The 22,915-nt window shown below is 49.5% G+C and overlaps 1 protein-coding gene across 1 annotated transcript in view; it reads left to right on the forward strand.

The window, feature by feature from the left end:
* The window catches only part of pcloa (piccolo presynaptic cytomatrix protein a), a 48,080-nt gene that overhangs the window by 17,325 nt on the left and 7,840 nt on the right, over nt 1–22,915 (forward strand). Inside the window, 18 exon segments of the mRNA XM_047022681.1 lie at nt 2,289–6,483; nt 6,866–8,397; nt 9,305–11,402; nt 12,673–12,741; nt 13,395–13,477; nt 13,758–13,833; nt 14,867–14,992; nt 16,996–17,104; nt 17,290–17,354; nt 17,476–17,579; nt 17,581–17,715; nt 18,305–18,355; nt 18,580–18,710; nt 19,946–19,972; nt 20,803–20,896; nt 20,984–21,055; nt 21,214–21,472; nt 22,104–22,349. Coding sequence (XP_046878637.1) covers nt 2,289–6,483; nt 6,866–8,397; nt 9,305–11,402; nt 12,673–12,741; nt 13,395–13,477; nt 13,758–13,833; nt 14,867–14,992; nt 16,996–17,104; nt 17,290–17,354; nt 17,476–17,579; nt 17,581–17,715; nt 18,305–18,355; nt 18,580–18,710; nt 19,946–19,972; nt 20,803–20,896; nt 20,984–21,055; nt 21,214–21,472; nt 22,104–22,349 — 9,472 coding nt within the window.

Genomic DNA, 22,915 nt, shown 5'->3' on the forward strand with positions numbered 1-22,915 from the left:
ACCTCCTATAGTCACTGAGCAGGATGAGATGGACTCAGGAGAGAAAGCTGTAACTAACGAGGCAGAGTTTAGTGAACCACCCAAAGCAGAGGAACCACCTTCCACTCCTGTTCTTGCAGTTGCAGAACAGGAATTCATTGTCTCTGCAAAAGCTGCAGAGCCAGAGAAAGAGTTTGAGCTAGAACCACAAAAAGTGGGTGAAGTTGCCCCTGCTCAAGTTAGTGAGAAAGAAGAGCCTGTTCTCGAGAAGGTTCTGGAAATTCCTGCTGAGGTAGTACAGGCTGAGGAAATCTTGCCCCAAGATATAGTCTCTATTGCCCCTGACCAACCTACAGAGCCTGAGCCTGAACTGCCAGCTCCTGTAGTCACTGAGCAGGGAGAGAAGGAGTCAGGAGAGAAAGCTGGAAGTACAGAAGTACCGCCTGCTGACTCACCCAAGGTTGAGGAACCACCACCCACTCCCCTCGAGGTTGTAGAGCAGGAAAAAACAGCGGTCTCCATAGAGGTTACGGAACACGCCGTCTCTGTAAATGACAGCACCGCCTCTTTAAATGATACCACTGCCTCTGCTTTGAAAGCTGAGACCGAACCTTCAGGTGTAGCAGGGGAAAAGGAGAAAGTTACCGCAGTAGAAACCAAGGCAGAACCAGAGCCAATCTCGGAAATGATAGATATTCAAAAGGAGGCTCCTGTCCCTCCGGCAGAGGTGTCAGAGAAGTCTGGCCCAGTTGAAGAAGAGGCGTGTCCTAAACCAACACAGCTACAGCCAGAGCAAGAACCTCAAAACACAGAGCCACAACCAGTAGAGTCGGCTCAAGAAACGATGTTGGTCGAGCCTGACAGTTCATGTCCCCCTGTAGTTAACAAGGAACTAGCTGACGGTAAGGTAGATCCAACTCCATCGGCGCAAGTTGAGGAGAAGCCTTCTGCGACTCCTGTTGACAGTGAACCTCCTGAGAAGTTAGAGAAAGAGAAACCTGTTGTAATCGAACTGGCAGAGTCGGTTTCAGCGGCTCCTGTTGATGACTCAGAGAGAGGCAGTCCTGAGAGAGAGGCAGAGAAGGAAGAGTCCAAACCTTTTGTAGCTGAGGATTCAGTATCTACAGTTGCTGCTACTGAAGAAATAGTTCCTGATGTTAAGCCAATGGAGGTAGAGCCAGGGACACAATTAGACTTAGCCTCTCCTCTGGCCCAAGATGTTGCACCACCTGAGGTAGAAAAGGATCAACTGAAACTTGAGGTAAATGCAGAAAGTGGAGCTAACACAGAGGAAATCCAGACATCCATTGACACGAAAGTTGAACTAGAGCCAGCGGCAGATAATACATCTGTTGAATCTTCTCAACCTTTGGGTTGTGGATTTAATGAGGAAAAGGTCAAACTTGAAGAGCAAGCACAAGATGTAGAGTCCGTGTTAGCATTAGCTGCTAGCAGTGAGCCCCAAACTCCTGAGATAGTCGCTGAAGACAAACCCACGCAGAGAGAGTCAGAACTTGAACCAAAGCCAGATGACATTGCTAAAAATAAACAGGAAATGTCTGTAGCTGAGAGAGAGAGAACTTCTTCAGGCGGTGATAAGAAAGTATCAGAAGTTGCACAGGAGGTGTTATCTAAAGAGGGTGACTCAGTGCAGTCTCCTCCAGTATCTGAGAGTGCTCTGTCAGTCATAGACAAACAAGTTGAATCACAACCCACCACAGGTGGAAAACAGGAGCCTGTCTCTGTACACGAGGTAAAAACTAACATGAATGAAAAGGACAGTATTGATAAAGAATTGAAGGATGAAAATAAATCTGAGGAAACTAATGTACCAGAGGATGAATGTGAAGCCAGTAGTGTTCCTTCAGACCCACCCCCAGTAGTAGAGCTGACCTTCCCAGACCCTGTAGATAGTGAGCAGGACACAGTCCAGAAGGGTGACAAGTCATTTCCTGAACTTGAGGAGAAAATAGAACCTGAATTTCAACGAGTATGCAGTGGAATGGATGCTGATGGAGAGGTAACAGTAGAATGCAGAAACAGTAGCGGTTTAGTGTCTACAGTACATCAGAAACTATTCCCTAAGGTGTCTCTAGTCTCCATGACTGTTTAGATCCTTTACAAACTTATTAGTTACACTGTTTGTTTAGTGGTACTGTACTGGATTTAGATACAGTGTGAAGTTGGACTCCCCCCTACCCTCTCCATGTTCATTATCACATTTCATATTTACCTCTCACATATTGTTCTTGTTATATTGTATGTTTAAAAATACATTTCTAATTATCTCTTACGTCCCTTTTCCAAAGGCTAAGGCAATGGAGATGCAGAAAAAGCCCGGAGATAAAGACTTCGCCACCAAGGAGAGCAGCCCCACAAGCCCATCAGATCTGGCTAAACTGGAGAGCTCTGTCCTCCCCATACTGGAGGCCCAGACTAAAGAACCGACGCAACCAAAGGACGACTTCGAAAAACTCACCGATTCACTCAAGGGCAGACGCAAACTGGAAGTGCTGCCGATCTCGTCAGAGTCCCCTAGCTCCGAGGATGACAGGGAGCTCTCTGAGAAAAAAGAAGCAGATGCCCCTAAGAAAAGACTGCTCGTTCCGACAGACCTCAGAGGCGACTCACTGGAGGACAGCAGCGAGAGTGTGGGTAAAGACAGCCCCATGTCCGGGGACGAGGAAGACTTCATTCGGAAACAGATCATGGAGATGAGCGAGAACGAAGACGCCTCTCCGTCCGACGAAGAAAACCTGATCCGGCGAAAGATCCGAGATCAGGAAAGGAAACGTAACGAAGACCAGAAGGGAGACGTGAAGGAGAGGAGCGCATCAGGAAAAGCCCGGCGCCTCGTCAAAAACAGCACCATTAGCCCTGACGACGACGAGATGAAGAAAATCAAAACCTCGCTAGACGCCCCTGAGGACACTGGGAAAGAGGGGGGAACTGAATCCAAAGTCGACCAACCTCAGACAGAGGAGCAGGACGGTGGCATGGGCGTACGTAAATTCAGAACCATCGAGCTCAACACAACCACTTACCCGGTAAGTGTGCCCGAAATACCAAGAGATGACGGCGAACTGGAAATGGAGAACTTGACGGATTCGCCGGATGACCGATCCAGAGGTGAAGGTTCCTCCAGCCTCCATGCCTCCAGCTTCACTCCGGGGACGTCCCCAACGTCGCTATCCTCTCTGGATGAGGACAGCGACAGCAGCCCCATACGCTCCGGCGAGGGAAAACAGCACAGGAAAGCCAAACACAGACAGCCTGGCCAGGTCCTGCCCACCATCGAGGATTCCTCAGAGGAAGAAGAGCTTCGCGAGGAGGAGGAGCTACTCAGGGAGCAGGAGAAGCAGAAAGGCTCGGGGAAGAAATCCAAGAAGGACAAAGAAGAAATACGAGCGCAGAGGAGACGAGAGCGTCCTAAAACGCCACCAAGCAACCTCTCCCCCATCGAGGATGCGTCTCCAACGGAGGAGTTGAGACAAGAGGCCGAAATGGAGGAGATCAGACGTTCCTCCTGCTCGGATTTCTCCCCCAGCATTGAGTCAGAGCCGGAAGGATTTGAAATAAAGGCGGAGAAGATTGTAGCTGTCCAGAAGGTGTACACACTTCCCACATCGATGTCCCTGTACTCACCAACGGACGACAAAGACAGACAGGACGCCACTCAGAAAAAACAACTGAAAACCGCCGACGAGATGTATGAAGAGATCATGCTAAAGGCTAAGTCCCCTACAGCTGAAAAGGTTGAAATCCCTCCAGGGAAAGAGTCCCTTTACGGAGGTATGCTCATTGAAGACTACGCCTACGAGTCCCTTGTTGCTGGATCAAAAACTCAGCAGCAGGATCCTGAGAAGATCTCAGTTCCAGCTTCGCCCAAAAAACTCAGATCGCCAGATGAGGTTTACGAAGACATGATGCAGAAGAGGAAAGAATTCATGCAGTTGGAACAAGAATTCCAACAAACACAGCCTGTGTCAGAGAGGCCAAAACCTACAATCATATTGCAACCGGCCGACAGTAGCACCTCTGCCAGCGCTAAAGTTTCCATAGGCAAGGATGGGAAACCCTTGTTAGATGCAGAAGCTGCTTATGAAGAGCTCATGAAGAAAGTGCTGACTCCTGGAACCAGCCCAACCCAGCAGACTGACGTCCCCCCAGCAGAGGGGGCACTTCCTAGTCTGGAGGCTAACAAAGCTCTACCTAGAAGGGCTCTCCAGCCCATTCCAGACCTCAGGGTGACGCAGTGTTCGTCGGGAGAGGAAGGATCTGATGAAGAATGCAGTGCAGCCAAGATGGAGGATGAGCCGAAAGCTGATGTTCCTGAAGCTTATCAGACACCTTCAGTAACAGAAGATCCCACAGCGGTTATTTGCGAGGTCCCTCCAGCAACTTCGTCCAACCAACCGCATGCCATAGTGGCTGCATCGGAGGTGGAGCAGCGAGTGGAGATTAGCCAACCCGAAGCCATAGACCTCTCTGGTGTCCAATCTGTGACTCCAAACATGGTCCCAAAACCAGCTGCCCCGGTAGATTCCAGTGTATCACCTTTACCCACCGTACCACAGTACACCCCCACTGTGCCCAGCATCGTGTCCACTGCCCCTCCTGTCCCCCCAAAACCAGCCGTCCTCCGCAGGGGCCTGTCTCAGGAAAAAGCGGACGTCCCCATCCCTCCACCACTGCCACCTCCCACACTACCCAAACCAACCGTTTACCCAAGGAAACCTCCGGTTCCCCTTCCACCTCAAGCTTCATCGACCCCAGTCAGGTTTGACCCTGTGGCCATGACAACAGGACAAGCAGGGTTAGCAAGTCAGCCTGTGGTAGCTACATACAAGCCCCACGTTCCTCCTCCAGTTCCTCCAAAGCCTTCCTCCATCCCTGCTAGTATGGGGTATAGCCACAGGCCAGGCGATGGTGTTAAACCGCCTGTTGCACCAAAACCAACAGGTTCTCAGCCAACCTCCCCAGCCCATGTCACATATTCACCAAGACCTACTGTGCTCCCCACGGGCACTCCTGACATGGCCTTGAATCTGAGCCCCTTTTCTGAAAGGCCAAGTCACACCTCACCAAAGTCCCCCTCCTCCCCCAGATACGCCAGCAACCTCCATGACACGTATGTGGTCATCACTCTGCCATCCCAGCCCAGCTCTCCAGTTGAGGGCTTCACAACCCAGGCCCCATCAAGTCCAGGCCTAGTATCTCCTTTAAGACAAGCCCAACCTCAATCACAGCATTATCCACAACCACCTCCCCATCAAACAACCAGGGTGCCCCTAGCATACACTCGAATCACTGAGTCCATAGAAAGCCAAGAGATATGTGGACCAGAGAAGGTTGTGTCGAGCTCCTGTCATGTGATTGAGGCCATATCGGCTTCAGCACAGCCCCCTCTGGTCATGCCCAACCTCCTTTCTCAAGTAGTGACGACAGAAGTCCAAAGAACAACGGTGTCTGTGGTGCATGAAAGAGCCACACCTCCCATGCCCGCCCCCAGAGCAACCGGCGTTCCCATTTCGTTGGAGAAACCCAAACCGCAACAGACCCACACTACACAGAGCTACCAGCCAGGAGAGGTAGTCGACCTTCGCACGATGAAAGAGGATCCTGAATCGTCCATGAATGGCGTAGATCTGTCCGCCGGCCCCGAGATAAGACGTCAGTCCTTGGTACCAGACATTGGGGGCATTCGTCCCACAAGTGCAGTGCAGTCATCGGTTGTCAACCTCAGCGCTGAGTCCTCCACTGTTTCCATAGTGACAGACAGCATCACCATAGTAACGTGCGCGGCAACCATACAACGGTACGAGAATGTAGACACCCCCGAAGCATCCTCCTGCATGCCCCTTCAGCTCACAAAAAACAAAGTGTTCGAGCCTGTTTCTCAAATCGTTTACCGGCCCATAGATTCTCAACCCTCCACCAGCGCCAACGCAGAAATCCCCATAAACCTCTCTGTTGGATCTAGCACGGGAGGTGGAACCTTCCAGCCACCGCCGGTCACCATCGCCCCAACTCCCACTCCCGCATGTGTCGCCAATGGCCTAACCAGTGGCACGGCCACAGTAGCAGGGGCAGTGGACCTCAGCACGGTAAAACCTTTCAACACAGTGGTGTCAATCGATCCGTCCACTGTGGATGTCGTTACGGCTGTGATCACTGAGGATGACGGGAAACCAGTGGACCTGACGGCTGGACGGAGAGCCGTTTGCTGTAATGTCGTCTACACACTCCCTTTTACAGGGAGCTGCACCACGCAGCAGGCAACCACACCTTTACCCGAGGACCGTTTTGGATACCGGGATGATCATTATCAGTATGATCGTACGCCATATGGAATGAGAGGGTTTGGCGGGATCAAACCGTCAATGTCAGACACTAACCTGGCCGAGGCTGGACTTTTTGTCTACAAAAGCAAGAACAGTTATAATTTCAATGGCACCACTGAAGGTGCAGTTGACCTGACATCAGCAAAGATATCCGATGCAGGTCAGTGCAGTGATATCGCAGACCTTTCCCTAAAATATCACTTTGAATTTCTTCCACTTATTCACGGCCAATAAGTGTGTCCGTTTTGTGAGCATTTTTGTCTTTTTTTCGTTTGTTTTTTCTTTCATATAAGTTGTTTGAATGGACATTTCAATTTCATCATTTTTCTCATGCTCTTCCATCACATTTCCATAAACATATTTACGAGCTTGCATGCTTCCATGTCGTTCTGGCTTGGCATCACTTCTCATCTCGCTGGACTTTCATCCTTGTTTTGTTTTTTGCTTTCCTCATTTGGATGGAGCATGGCTTTTTGTGAGCAATTTTACCCATTTACGTACTGAGGTCTATGGATTCAATTGTATTTTTTTGCCTTCGACAGGAGAAGCTGTTGACTACTCCAAGAAAGGAACATACTCTGGAATGACAATTCCTCCTTACTCCCAAGCCAGAGTAACAGGTTCTACAGGGACACTCTTTGGAACGAGCAGTGTCTTGAGGTCGTCTAACGGTGTGGTTTACTCTTCAGTGGTCGCACCAATTCCTTCCACCTATGCCATCACCACCCAGCCTGGTTCCATCTTCAGCACAACGTACAACTCCCTGTCAGGGATGCACACCAGCGACACCATGCCGTCCCTCTCTGACCTCCAGAACCAGCCCCTCACCAGATCCCACAGCTTCCTCTCAACCCTCTCCATCACGACGGCAGACGAGCAGAGCAACGCTCCCCTCAACCTGGAGATTTCCAAACACGGCGTCTCCGCCGCTGGTTTCGGCATCGCGACCGCCGCAACCTCTCTGGCTCTGGACTCTTACACTGAGGCGTCCCTGGAGGCCATCGCAGCCTCCCTAGAGGCCCTGTCCTCCCCCATGGTTCCCGGGGACGGCCAGTATCAGATGGAGCGGGAGATGCTGGAGGTGGAGAAGATGAAGCAACAGCGGCTGGCGGAGGAGCTGGAGTGGGAGCGGCAGGAGATCCAGCGCTTCCGCGAGCAGGAGCAGGTTCTGGTGCAGAAGGAGCTGGAGGAGCTGCAGTCGATGAAGCAGCAGATCCTCTGCCAGCAGGAAGAGGAACGCCAGGCCCATCTGATGATGCAGAAGGAGACCTACGCCCAGCAGCAGCAGCAGCTGGAGCAGATCCAGAGGCTACAGGAGCAACTCCGGCAGCAACTGGAGGAACAGAGGTTCATTAAGATGTACCCAGGGGCCGATGCCGTGGGTCACGGCCAGCAAGAGGCCATCATCTTGGGGCCGGACGGCACGGAGCTGTCCCGCAAGATAATGGACAGCGGGGTTCAGACCGACGAGGAAGACGGGGCGGTCGAGAAGGCGTACACAGCGGGGAGGAAGAAGAGGACGGTGAAGAAGAGCGTGGACAGCTGCGTGCAGACGGACGACGAGGACCAGGAGGAGTGGGAGGTGCCGGCGAGGGGGAGACGGAGCAGGCCTCGCACGGCCCGGGGAGAGAGAGGGGGACAGGCCGACATGTCTATCCAGGCCCATGCTGAGATCTCCATACAGACTGACACAGAGGGCAACGTCAGAATGGACACGAGAATGGAGCTGTCAGACTCGGAGAGAACTTCCCCCAAGAGAAGACCCACCCCCTTAGAGATAGGCACGTCCCCACACCTCAAAACGGACTCCGTCACCCTTCAAGCCCCTCCCAAATCTCCCAAAGTTCTCTACTCCCCCATATCTCCTTGCATATCCCCCAGCAAATCTCTGGAGTTTGTGTCCTATGAGAAATCACTAGGTGACACTAGCCCCCAGAGGATAAGAGGAAGCGTCGAACCGACCAAAGTCTCTCCTGCCAGCCCGAGGTCGTCGAAGGTCATGCAACGATCCCTGTCCATGAGTCCCACAGGAGAGGAGAGAACATCATCTAACCAGTTTGGGGAAGGTTACTCTGTAAGTCAATTATTTTTTTTCGATAATAGTGGGAACCACCATTGTTTGGGGTTAGTGTCTCTATCAATTAAAAGAAACCTTTTTTTTCTCATCATGACACTGTAGGATTAGCTTTATTGAATTAATGAACTACTATTCTATTTTTTTACTACAGTAGCACAAAGTTTTTCCTCTGCCCCTCTCAGGATGTAAGAACACTTATCTGTCTAAGCGGTTCATTGAGAAGCACCTCATATATGCATGAAAATTGGAGAGCAAAAAGCTTCGCTTGCAAGAAAATATTGAGCCACCACACATCCATAGAGGTTTATCTGAATAAATTACATATTTTGTGGCTTCCCCTAAGAAGGCACATTTTTCTTGAGAAGTTTAGTGCATCCCATAGGAATGTACAGTAACACTTTATCTGAAGGTACACATATTCACCCTTTACTAGTTGCTTATTAACATGCAGATTAGTAGCAACTTGACTCTTTATTAGTCAGTAGCATGCATGACCATATTGTACAACTACTAGTCCATGAAGTACAGGGTTTTCCTCACTAACCTCATAATTACTCATAATATTATTCTATCTGTAAATCCAGAAATATGTGTGTCACCGACATATTACTCACCAACTGCATCATGGGCACTGTGCACTATCTGTCTATAGTTCTTAATCACCTGCATCATGGGCACTGTACACTAGTAAATGAAATAGCTGGTGTTGAGGCCAGTCTGGCCATTTTCAGCTAAGCATAATCCTTGGTTTGTACAAATCACTCATGTGTTTTCTACTTCATTTTGTATATTTCCAGTCAAAGGGCCAGCTGAGGTTAATTGCAGAGTACTTTTTAAAATGAAAAGTACAACGTTATACAACTGTCTCATTGGTCTAATTTGTATAATTTGTTATTTTCCACAGGGAAAAGGTTCATCAGGCAGCACGCCAACAGGAACTCAGAAGAAGGTGAAGAGAACCCTCCCAAACCCACCTTCCGAAGACGAGTCGACGTCTGCCAGTCAGACCGCCTACAGCACCGGCTCGGCACGCCGGCGCATGTGCCGCAACTCCAACATGGCGCGAGCCAAGATCCTCCAGGACATCGATCGAGAGCTCGACCTGGTGGAGCGTGAGTCTTCCAAGCTTCGCCACAAGCAGGCGGAGCTGGACGAGGAAGAGAAGGAAATCGACGCCAAGCTGAGGTACCTAGAGATGGGAATCAACCGGAGGAAGGACGTCCTGCTGAAGGAAAGAGAGAAAAGGGAGAGGGCCTATCTGCAGAGCGTGGCTGAAGACCGCGACTACATGTCGGACAGCGAGGTTAGCAACATCCGGGAGACGCGGGGAAGCCGAGGGGTCAGCGGGGTCGAGGAGGTTGGAAGTCACGGGCTGGAGCGTCCCAGGACGGCACCACAGTCTGAATTGGAAGAATTCGTCCCACCGCAGACGACACACGACTACAGCAAGTACTCCCAGTACCAGTACTCCCAGAGCCAGACGATGTATCAGCAGCAGTCCCTCTACCAGGCCCCCCAGTCCTACCAATCCCAGTCCCTCTACTCGTCCGTCCCCTCCCTCTCCAGCTCCCAGCAGCAGAGCTATCACCAGATGCTCCTGCTCCAGCAGAAGGCTGCACGACAAGCTGCCCTTCTCGCCGAGCTCGACGCCACCAAGATGGCCTCCGCGTACGACGTCATCAGCCGTCAGCCCGACCCCACGTCCTCCTCCTACCTGGGGGTGAGGTACGACAAGTATGGCAACCACTTGGACCTGCGGGCCCTGGAAGGGGGCAGCATGGCGAGCAGCCCAATGTCCAACGTTTCTGATTCCTTTTATACCGACATGGACCATCACACACCTAGGAGCTACGTCCTTCTGGAGGATGCTGCCGAGTTGGCCAAGAGCTCCACCAGCCTGGCTTCCTCATCCTACAGCCTGGCTGAGAAGGAGCTAGCCAAAGCGGAGAGGCTTCTGCGGAGAAGCGCGGCCGATCTTGGCTCGACGGACTACCTGGGCTCCACCTCCAGGTTGCACACGTACGGGAAGACGCCCGACGAAGAAGACGCCATGGAGGAGCCGTACGAGCTGAAGCTGCTGAAGCAGCAGCTGAAGCAGGAGTTCAGGAGGAGCGGGGGCGGGACGGAGAGCCTGGAACAGCTGACCGGGCTCCCTCAGCACTACTACACCCCCAGTTCTGGAGTGTCCAGCTACTCCCAAAGACACTACCCAAAGACGGAAAAGTACAGCATCAGCCGGCTGACCCTGGAGAAGCAGGCTGCCAAGCAGCTGCCCGCTTCGATGCTCTACCAGAAACACAAAACCCCACAGATGGAGCCCAAGATATCCACCAAGTACTCCTCCGTTCAGGACAGCCGAGGCCTTGAGACGGACTACAGCAGCTACCTGGGTTCCAGCGGCAGTTCCCCCAGGTCCAGTCGCCTGATGCAGGACGAGATCACATTCGGCCTGCGCAAGAACATCGCCGAACAGCAAAAGTATCTCGGGTCCACCTTGGGAACCAACCTGGCGGGCTCTCTCAACCTGGGCCAGAGCATGAACCTGGACTCTGCCTATCCTAGCGGCAGCCGCTCCCGTCCGACCTCTCGTCCAACCTCCGTGTATGGCCTGGACCTGTCAATCAAGAGAGACCCTTCCAGCTCTTCGCTAAGGCTTAAGGGGGATGGGGAGGTGTCGCTGGAGGGTTCCAGCTACCAAGCACCCTCCGGTCGCACTAAGCCGACCAGTCTGCCCATAGTGCAAGGAGGTCGGGGCCGCATTCCCATCGTGGCACAGAACTCAGAGGAGGAGAGCCCTTTGAGTCCTGTGGGGCAACCCATGGGCATGGCCCGGGCATCAGCAGGACCTCTGCCTCCCATCTCAGCTGACTCGAGGGATCAGTTTGGCTCCTGCCTCTCCCTGCAGGAGAACCAGCAACAGCAGCACCTGAGAGAGGAGCCGACAAGGGGGAGGGGCTACGTGATGATGGACGACCTGCAGGGCACCATGTCGGACAGCGAAGGTAAAAAACTGCCTTGTCACGCTGTTGGGTTCTTCCTGTTTCCTGCTTCCTGTTTCCTGTGTGGGAGTGGGACTGCTTGCATGCGTCAGACACTGGCTTTCTTCACTTTGGACTTTCTGTATTCGTTTGTTGTCTTTCATCTCAGTTTTGTTTGTTTGTTCTTTACTCTCAATGCACGTCGTCTTTCTTTTTGTCATTTACTTTTTGTGTTTGTTATTTAGTTTAATTTAAATATTGTTGCCCTGCATGCATGTCTGTGTATTGCTGTCCTTGCATGACATTCAGATAGTTTCAGTATTTTGTTATCTGGTATATAAATGCACATATTACTGTGGTTATTGTGTATAGCATCTAGTAGTGTCTGTTCACAATCTGCTTTCCATTTCTGACATACTGTCATCTCAAATGAACAGTATTTCATAACTGGCATACTTGAAATGAAGGTTTTATTCTTCACGTCTTAAAGGATTTCCATATTTTTTTTCAAATCCTGCTTAATAAGCGCACCAGCTCCTTTGTGTGTTGAGCCACAATAAGTGTGTAATCCCTCCTGAAAGCTCAGGTCAAAACCATGCAAGGAAAATGCTTCTTGCTTTATCATGAATGATATATATAAGTGCCTCCCTGACAAGCAAAATTTTATGAAAATTATACTGTATCATCGTCTATGTAATACTTACTTAGCAATATTTTACCTGGACAAACTCAAACAAATCTATATATTTATATATCATACAATGTCTATCTCAGTCGACAATTCACCTACGAATAAATTATTAACTTGAACTACTGTCATGTTGATTACGGCAGATCTAGTTCTGAAACTGTACTTGTTAGTCTTTGCAGATAACAGTGGAAAAATCTTTCTAGCATTAACATTGTTAAATGTTTGACAGTGCATGTTATGTAAATGCATGTTGTGCTGTGTAATAAATACAAAACAATAATTTGCATGCCCGACTTTGTATATGCATGGTTGTCTTTGAAATTATGAGTTTTTTTATTGGTTATAGTACAGGAAGTAAACAAATGAAAAATGATCACAAGTTGACTTAGTGTGTTTACAGTCTGTTTTTAGCATTTTTCTCCACCAACTAACCAGTCTAATGATTTTCAATGCTTCTACATTTTAAAAACAGCTAAACCATCAGCTTATATGTAACCTCCTTGCCCACATTTCCAACTGTCATTCAACTGTACTAAAATCAAACTCATGCAATGTCCTGCTTGGCAGCATGACGCAGTGTAAATCAGGTTTCCTTGGTTACAGCCCTCAGTGACTCCATGATGGCTTTGAACAGAGAGGATCCACGAGACTCACATGAGAATATAGCTAACGGTACAGTATTAGTTCATTTCTCCAGCCCTGCCACTTGCCCATCAACACATATTTAAAAACTAAATGCTATTTGCATAATGACACATTGGGGTGACTATATGCTGACAGTGAGACATGCAACTGCTGCTTCCAAACTAGTATGAGTAGTTAAAAAAAAACATTTTACTAACAAAAACTACAGATTGAACAATTTCATAAATATGCATTCATCTAGTTTCATGCACTTTCATGCACAATAGTCAATCCATTATCCTCAATTGCCCATTTGAAATGACAGTCGTCCCTGTCCCTGAAGCTTAAAAATTAGTTTATTTAGCATTTAGCAGCTTGTCATTCATATTCTCTGTGGGTTGAGAGAAATTAAATGTTAGCAGTGTCCAAACATATCTACTCACAAACATATCTACCTTTGGGGCCTCATTGCCCTTTCAGTTTTTGTATTATTCATTCCAGACTCTGTCCTATATGTGTCAACGTGTTATGTTTTGAAAGTAGACTTCACGCAGGTTGTAAATTGTTAAATACTAAAACAAAATGGTCGTCAGCCTCACGCTCATGCATCCACCAATCAGAGAGTGTCTCCTCGTGGATAGGTCAGATGGGGTGAAATGACTTGATTGATTGGTTCCCTCCTCACCTGTGTGTTTGTGAAGCCTACCACCTGTGCCGGGAGGAAACTGACTGGTTTGATCAGCCGAGAGACGGGCGACCTGAGAATGGCCATGAGAGGAGACAGGTGAAACAACACTACACGTACCCTTCATACACGGAAACACGGAAAACACTTGATCCACAGATGGTATATGCATCACTGTGGTTACCAGTGGTCCAGGAGTGTCGGTTTGTTTTCAAATGGGGGTGGGACATTGTTTTTAATTGAAGATGCGGCTGTTAAAACGAATTTTCTGTATGAAAAGTGAAATGGGACAGATTTGCCTTGGATTTTTGGGGGCATGAAAAGTATGCACCTGTTCAGGTGTTTAACCTGCTAATACTCTGTCCTTTCTGTCTCTCAGGGAAAGGATCTGTACTACCCCTTTCCTCACACCAGGGTTAAACTGCAGAGAAATCCCAAGGATCGCAGTGTATCAGGTAATTAAAACGGGATTGTACTTTCCCAGGTAATAATGTAATATCTAACTGTAGGGGCCTGTTTTCCAGAGTCAAAACAGGAGAATCTTACCTAAAGAAAAACAGACACTTTACAGTCATGTATTTAAATAATTATGTTCACCAGATGAACCAGTTCCTAGTTTCTTGTCTTGCATACGCCCACTTCAATTCACCATTGTGCACGCATCACTTCCGCATATTGCTTAAGTCGGGTCAACAGTTTCCGCTAGCTGGCAATTACATTTGTTCTCGCACACAAAAATAGTGAAAGTTTGGGTTATCTTTCCAAAATGACGATGAACGATGTACATAGGATTCCATGTAACTTCTTTTTATGTTGGTATATATTGTTAAGTATAGGTCATCATATAAAGTGCCCATTGACAGTGAGGCTAAAAATATAATAAGCTGGACATCGTATCAGATACATCTACAGTTACTGCATTTCGATGCACAACACTATAGCTAACAATAAACACATCGCATTTAGAAAATCCTAAACAGCAGATAATCCTGGGTTAGGGTTATAAAACCTTCATCATCACGTTGAGTCAGCACACCCACTGCTCCCTCACATCTAACCACCTCTGTCGTTTTGGCGCCTTTCCACTCTCATCAGTCATCCACGCTCAAAATGGCGTAACCTTCACAGGGAAAATTACTTGATGCAATTAACGAGCGTCTCACAAAGGAGGAGCCAGTTTATGAGTCTCTTTGAGAATGAATCATTTGTCTTTGTGCTTTGTCACACTCCTGATTGCGTCAACGCGTCTGACAGAGAAGTGATGCTGTGGCCCCTGAAGGGCAGTAAACATCGCTCCGTCAGAGAACAGTTTGACGATGTGTGTTTTGATCATGTAAACAACACTCGTGAGCGTGCGTGTGTGTGTGAGCGTGTGTGTGTGTGTGTGTATGGATGTGTGCTGCGTGTTTGTGTCAGTATGTTTCGAAATGTTCTGTGTTTCCCTCATTGACCTCACTCATGTGAGAACTGTATTCTCTTCTCATTCAGGAAATGGCTTAGGCATCCGTGTGGTGGGAGGGAAAGAGGTTGCCGGCAGCAACGGAGACATCGGAGCCTACGTTGCCAAGGTCCTTCCTGGCGGAGCAGCGGAACAATCTGGGAAGATTCTAGAAGGTACGTTTGTTCCATCACAGAGAGACACAGTCTACATAGTATGTCCTATGAAATGTTGCATAGACTGAATATAATTGTAAGTGAAAGAAATGAAGGTATAATTGATGTGAAAACATCAAACAAAAAATTATAGAACATATGATACACACGGTATAAGATAATGTAAACTAATTCAAGACACATCACACCCTAAGAACACAATCTACCGTACCAGTGAAGCATATCCATCTTCGCCCCGGCCTAGCATATATATCAGTTGTCTGTAAGCACTGTGTATCAGTCTACAGATTTACTGGCAGTGATCTCACCCTAGGCCAGCTTTCCCTGACTCTCTCCCAGAGATGGATGGCTATGTCGCGTATTAAATTAAAGGTATTTCATGAGCCGTATTGATTCAAGCAGAGGGAGGCTTGGAACAGCGATACTCTCTCTCTGTGTGTGTCAGGTGACCTAGGGCCATTCAGGGCCACGGTGAATTAAGGTTGACGAGGGGCCCAGGGTGCTTTGTAAGGCTGTCACGGTGTGTGATGTAGAGGTGGGCTGGACAGAGGGACCAAGGAGAGAGAGCAGACTCTACTGGGGGGGGGGGGGGGGGGGGGGTGTCTGTGTGCAGGACTACAATCCGCCCGTCAATGGTGTGTATATGAGTGTCTGTGTGTATATGTGTGCGTGTGTGTGTCTGTGTGTATATGTGTGTGTCTCGTCCCTTTATCCTCTCTGTCCTTCCTGTCCCTTCATCCTTCCTCTCCTCCGTCTCTGTCTCCTTGATCCCGTCACTTTCAATAATCACTTGTCTACGTTCCTCCACCCCCCTCCCTCCCTTTACCTCCCACTACACTACCTACACTTATTACCGTGTCAGAACAAACTGTGTGCGTCGATGGCTCTCTGGAGCGTCGTGTCTCACTGAGAGAGAAAGAGAATATTCAGATAGAGACAGTTTTCAGGGATAATGTTCTTCCAACCATATTATTTGTCTGTACTTTGTCCATCAGTTTGTGTGCGTATATGTAAATAGTATTTGTTTGCTTGCATACGTGTATGTGTGTGTGAACGAGAGAAAGGATATCTGAATCATCCTGAGTGAAACTAGCCTGCGTGTCACTCACACACACACACACAGCTCAAGATCTCCGGCGCAGGCAGAAGAGCGTCCAGAAGAGACGAGTTCACCTCTGTAAGTTTTGAAGAGAGGGTTTGTGGAGAGCGAGAGGGGGAGGGAGAGAGAGGGGGGGAGAGAGAGAGAGAGAGAGAGAGGGGGGGGGGGGAGAAAGGGGGAGAGAGTGGGGGAGAGAGGGGGAAAGCAGGAGGGAGAGAGGGAGAGGGAGAGAGAGAGAGAGAGAGAGAGAGAGAGAGAGAGAGAGAGAGAGAGAGAGAGAGAGAGAGGGGGGGGGGGGGAGAGAGGGGGGGGAGGGGGAGTGCGGGAGAGGGGGAGAGAGAGGGGGGGGAGAGAGAGAGGGGGGGAGAGAGAGAGAGTGGGAGAAAGGGGGGGATAGAGAGGGGGGGAGAGAGGGGGGGGGAGAGAGGGGGGGGAGAGAGAGAGTGGGAGAGAGGGGGGGATAGAGAGAGGTGGGGAGAGAGGGGGGGATAGAGAGGGATAGAGAGAGAGGTGGTGCTGTGGTGGTTTGCTGTGCTGTGCCCTGTGTTATTTCTAACCAGTGGGGTCACATTCATCTCCCTTCCTGACTCCCTTCTTGACTTTCCCTCCTTGACTTCCTGTTACGAGACTTTGACCTCTGCCTGTACTGCTTTGACACCATGTGTCCACCACAAAAGGACACAGTGTCAAATCAAATCTCTCTTCTTCTGTGCATGGGTTTTCCCTAACATTCAAACATCCAGTTCAACTTGATTTCAGACACACAGATCCACATCCTATCAGAGTGTCTCAAAGTCAAAATGTTGCTTCAAAACATTTATATCCCCCCCCTCTCGTGTGTGGGTCAGCTGGTGTGGTAGTAAACACTGTGTTGACCCTGAGTGTGTGACTGTGTTCTGTCCAGGAATGCAGGTGTTGGAGTGGAACGGGCTTCCTCTCACAGGGAAGACCTACGAGGAGGTGCAGGGGCTTGTGGGACAACTCTGTGGGGAGGCGGAGCTCTGTGTCAGGCTGTGAGTATCTCTCCTCCTTCTGTCTCTCTTATTGTCCTCCATCCCGTCATCCTTCCACACTTCTATCGCTGTTTTATTATCTTCTCTATTCCTCCTTCCACTCTTTTATCTACCTCTCTCTCTCTGTCTCTCTCTCTGTCTCTCTCTGTCTCTCGTTTTCTCTCTCTCTCTCTAATCTCTCTCAGGGATCTGAACATGCTGGCTGACTCAGATGCCTCCCAGCATCTGGATTTCCAGGACCAGACTAAGGGTACCTGGCTCTCTATAACTCTCTCTCTCCTCTGCCTGGTTCTCTAGGATTCATATCTTTGCATGTATGCACAGTATGTTTGTGTGGACTGTTGCTTGTGGTGTTTGTGCGCCCCCTACAGGCGACCGTCCCCCCAGGTCTCCGGGGGTGGATCCCAAACAGCTGGCCGCCGAGCTGCAGAAGGTGTCCCAGCAGCAGGCTCCGCCCCCGACCACCTCCTCCACGCTCTCGGCGGGGGGGCGACAGGGGATCCCACGGCCTGTCAGGAACCACCTCCACCACCTCCACCGTCTCCACCGCCATCGCCAGCCCCGCCCAGCCCGGCTCACCCTCCGTCAGCAAGAAACGTCACAGCAGCAAGGTGAGGAGAGATGAGGTGAGGAGAGGTGAGGTGAGGAGAGAGGTGTGGAGAGGTGAGGTGAGGAGAGGTGTGGAGAGGGGAGGTGAGGAGAGGGGAGGTGAGGAGAGAGGTGTGGAGAGGTGAGGTGAGGAGAGGTGTGGAGAGGGGAGGTGAGGAGAGGGGAGGTGAGGAGAGAGGTGTGGAGAGGAAAGGAGAAGAGAGGTGAGGTGAGGAGAGGTGAGGTGAGGAGAGGTGTGGAGAGGAGAGGGGAGGGGAGGGGAGGGGAGGGGAGGTGAGGAGAGGGGAGGAGAGGGGAGGTGAGGAGAGGGGAGGTGAGGAGAGGGGAGAGGTGAGGTGAGGAGAGGGGAGGTCAGAGGTGAGGTGAGGTGAGGAGAGGTGTGGAGAGGAGAGGTGAGGTGAGGAGAGGAGAGGTGAGGAGAGGGGAAGTGTAGGCGAGGTGAGGAGAGGTGAGGAGCAGAGTGGGGCTCTATTAGCTGAAGGATTGAGATGTCAGTTTCCTCCCAGGCTCCCACTCACAGATATGTTAGGAGATGTAAATAGCGCACAAGCCTGCTGTACCTACATGTGTTTTGTTTCTCCAACCCTGCAGACAGTGGAGGCGGTGAAGACCCAGACCCACCCTGTCAGCGGGGAGATCCAGGTCAGCTTGCTGTCTGGAAGTCCACTTCAGACACACACCAGACTGGAAGTCCACTTCAGACACACACCAGTCAATAATTAACACTGTGTATCAATGCTTTTGATCACGTCACTCTGTCCCTGGGCAAAACAAGCCCTTCTAGAGTCACACTTAACACACACACACATGTCAAAGTTTCCATCAATAAAGAGTGAGCTAACAGGCAGCTGGTGTGTGGACTGCAGCTCCAGATTAACTACGACAAGCAGATGGGGAACCTGATCGTGCACGTGCTCCAGGCCAGGAACCTGGCGCCTCGCGACAACAACGCATACTCAGACCCCTTCGTTAAAGTTTACCTACTGCCTGGGAGGGGGTGAGTTGCTGTGAACACACACACACTTCACACACACACACACTTCACACACACACACACACTTCACACACACACACAGCCCAGAGAGACACTCGCACACATGCCAGACACACACATTTGTTTCTAGCATTTCCAGCAGATTGACATATCATGCACACTTTGGTGAGCATAACAGATACTGATGGTGGCAATAAGAAAATGTATTCTTGTGGACACGCACATCCATGCTGATAAAACTCACAGAAAGGACATCAACATTCAAATCAAGGCACGAGTTCTTGAACGGCAGCCATTTTGTAAAAGCTTTAAACCTTATTCCATTCATTTTAAAATCGATTTACTATTGATTTTAGCTTGCCATGGCATCTTTCAGTGTTTCTAAACTTCACCCTCGCTTGGTATCAGCTCCATGACGCGACAGAGGACATTACTGTAGGTTCAATTACCTTTTCCTCATTTCTTCAAAGCCCCCTGTTATATTACATTCTTATTTTCAGACTTTTTAACACCCTATCAGCGTCAATCGAGACGTGTCATATTTAGATACTGTATGTATATAAAAGTCATGTCAATGATATGATCTGTTCCATGCAGTTTAGCTGATTTTCCTCCTACGGTGTGGTTGCTAGGCAGTAGGACAGGGAAATTGATACGTCTCATATTTGCTTGTAATATGATCCTCACACACTCAACCAGCCTGCGCTCGCTCCCTGAATGTGATTACACTGTGTTCTAATTGGCTCTCCCACCTTTCCATCCTTATCGACAGGGTCCTCAGTGACTGTGTTCAGTGGATACACACACACACACGTTCACACAGTCACTGTCTCTGACAAACACACTTATGCACACACACTGCAGCCTCCCCTCTCCCACAACACACACATTCACACACACGCTGCAGCCCCCCACAACACACACACTCACTGCAGCCCCCACAACACACACACTCACTGCAGCCCCCACAACACACACACTCACTGCAGCCCCCACAACACACACACTCACTGCAGCCCCCACAACACACACACTCACTGCAGCCCCCACAACACACACACTCACTGCAGCCCCCACAACACACACACACACAACCCTCTCTTGTTGCTACTACTTATTGTAACTCAGTCCCATTATGATCACACCCCCCACACACACACCCTCCCCCCCTCCCTCTTCTGACAACTCTTTCTTTGTGTATGTTGTGTTTATATTTAATGCATGCTGGATCTTCTCAGTCAGGTCATGGTTGTCCAGAACGCCAGGTATGTGACTGCCCCCTCTGATCTTAAATATGGTCGTTGTTTGGTTGATTTTTGGTTGAAGGAAAGAAGGTGGTTGTGGTTGGACCACTGTTTGTTTTTTTCCCCCTGACTTGCATTGGAGCTCATGGCTCAGAGACAGGAGAGACCCCCCTCTAACCCCCCTCACCCCTCTGGTGTGCTTCTCAACCTCACCTCCCCACACCCTTATTCTCAACACTGCATCCTCTACACACTATGCATCTGCCCCAACACATGCTAACTTTGTGCTATAGATATTCTCCCGATATCCCCTCTTCTCTCCCAACTAATTGTACTAAATTCCTACTGGATGACCTAGTTTGTGTTCCTCCCCATTTTCATTATTACTTTTATACCCAGGCATATCCAAGCCCTGGATGTAGGCCTACATCCTTAGCTTTACATCGTGGTCTTATTTGATTTCTGTGCAATCTTCTTTTTCCTACATTATGTCCTACAACCTTCAGTACACTCTGACTGCATGCCTTCCATCCTGACCAACCGTCAGTTATACTGTTGGTACCCCACAAGGCGGATCACTTCTTACATCGTGACCTATACTGTGATACCTATATCCTGATGACATAACCTTTGACCCATTGTGATCTAACAATGTGCCCTGCATCTTCACAGTACATTGTGCCATACACCCCTAGATCCTACTGTGCCATACACCCTGGCATTGCCTGCCCCAAGATGTTGTGTTGTTTCCATTCTCTCCTGGACTCTTCTCTCGTTACTCCTGTCAGTCCTGACCTGTGGGTGTGGGTGCATGGTGTGTGTGTGTGTGGATACGTTGTATGTGATTTCAGCGCTGAGAATAAGAGAAGGTCAAAACATGCAGGCAAGAGTCTGAATCCAGAGTGGAACCAGACCGTCATCTACAAGAACATCCATCTGGAACAGGTACTAGATGGCCCACACGTTCACCAAGGGTCACTTGAAGGGGTTAGGTTGTGGTTGGAGTTGAACCCTGTGTTTGTTGTGTCCCAGCTGAGGAAGAAGACCTTGGAGGTGAGCGTCTGGGACTACGACAAGAGTTCCTCCAACGACTTCCTGGGAGAGGTGATACTTTCTTGTGAACGTTGTAAAAACATCCCTCCCAAAAAAATCATGTTTTTTGTTTTTTCACTGTACTCCATTTAAAGCGACACTAACCACCCACAATATTTCTGTGTGTGTCGCTGACGCGTGCTGGTGTGTGTGTGTGTTGGTGTATCCAGGTTCTCATCGACCTGTCGAACACAGCCCAGCTGGACAACATCCCTCGCTGGCTCCAGCTGAAGGAGCAGACCGAGGGGGAGCACCACCGACGCTCCCACACGGCCCAGGGACGCCAGCACTCCCCCAAACAGCCCTCCCACGGCAGCCAGCACGCCTCCCCCAAGACCGGCGGCTCCGCCCAGGACTCCGCCCAGGACTCCCCCAAGTCCTCCGTCATCAAGAGCAGAAGCCACGGGATATTCCCAGACCCGGCCAAGGGTAGGAGAAACACACACACACACTCCGCCCTCCTCTCTCCCGCCTCCTCACCGCCATCCTACACATCTACCCCGACGCCTCTTGCTTTCCTGTTTCTAGTCTCTCTCTCTTTCCTCCTTTTTTGTCTCTCTTTCCTGGTTTCTCTGTCTCTCTTTTTTTCTTCTTCTTCCGTGTCTCTCTTTGCAGTTTTGTCTCTTTCTCCCACTATCTACTGGCTTGTCTTTCTTTCTATCTATCCCTTTCCCTCCCTTTTCTCTCGTTCTCCCCCTCTGTTTCTCCCATTCTGACTCACCCATTGTAGCTTTGGCTTCATGCTTCTTGCTTTCTCATGTTATGGTCCTCAGTTGTGTGCATAAACCAACCCAACTCCAAGAACGACCCCTTAACTTCAACCACCCACACAAGGGAAGCTGGCCGTGGAAGGCTTTGAAAACATCCTTAAATTAGGCTACATCTCAAATGTGTCCTCCTATACATAAACATAAATGCCACTGACTGCTAGATCCTCCAAAATGTAGCATGCAGAGTTAACTAACTAGCTAGTAAACACAAGGGATCACTACTAAGTCATAGACAGTAGCTTAGAGTATGAGCTATTTTTTATGTAATTTGGTGAATTTGGTTGTTTTAGACACGCAGGTGCCCACTATTGAGAAATCACACAGTAGCCCCAGCACATCGAAGCCTTCCCATTTAGAGAGCCACAGCCAACATCAGCACACTCGCTCTCAAGGCGCTCCGCGCTCCGCCAGCGGCAAATCCGCCTCGCGGCCACACCACCCCAAGGACGGCGGAAGTGCCGGCGGCGGTGTTGCCGTGGCAGCGGGCGAAGCTTCCGCCCCTCAGCAGCAGCGTACGCTGCAGCGTCTCCAACCAAGTAAACAACGCAAATAAAATAAAAACTCCGCAGCATGGCCGCATTGCGCTCATCTGTTCCACCTTCTGTTCTGTTAGACCTTTTTTCTTTTTTTTTTTTTCGTTTTCCCCCACGCTCCTCTCCCGGTCTTTGTCCACACAGTAAATCTGTTGTTCACCTCTCAGCACTTCTCTTCCTGTATGTTCCCACGGTCTGTGGAGCCAGCACATCACACAAACCCGAGCACTTACACTTTACGTTCACTCATTTTGAACCGAAAGGCATAAAAGGCTGTTAAAAGCGTTGTAAAAAAAATATATATATCGTCGGTATCTGAATTTTGAACTTTATTAGCGAAGTTAACCAAAGGTAATTTATTTTAAATAGTAGACCCTACAACAAATAAGAAAATAAACATAGAAAATGTTTGTACTTTTGTCTAACTGTAAATAATCTTAACACAGACTGACTTGTACCAAACTAGCTTGGCTGTATTTGAAAGGTTGAGTCAGAATGACCTGTCAATCAGAGTCAGATCTCACGACTGGACAAGCACATAGTGACTAGTGTGAAAACACGCTAGAGTC

This window comes from Hypomesus transpacificus, chromosome 7, assembly GCF_021917145.1.
Source record: "Hypomesus transpacificus isolate Combined female chromosome 7, fHypTra1, whole genome shotgun sequence".
NCBI lineage: Eukaryota > Metazoa > Chordata > Actinopteri > Osmeriformes > Osmeridae > Hypomesus > Hypomesus transpacificus.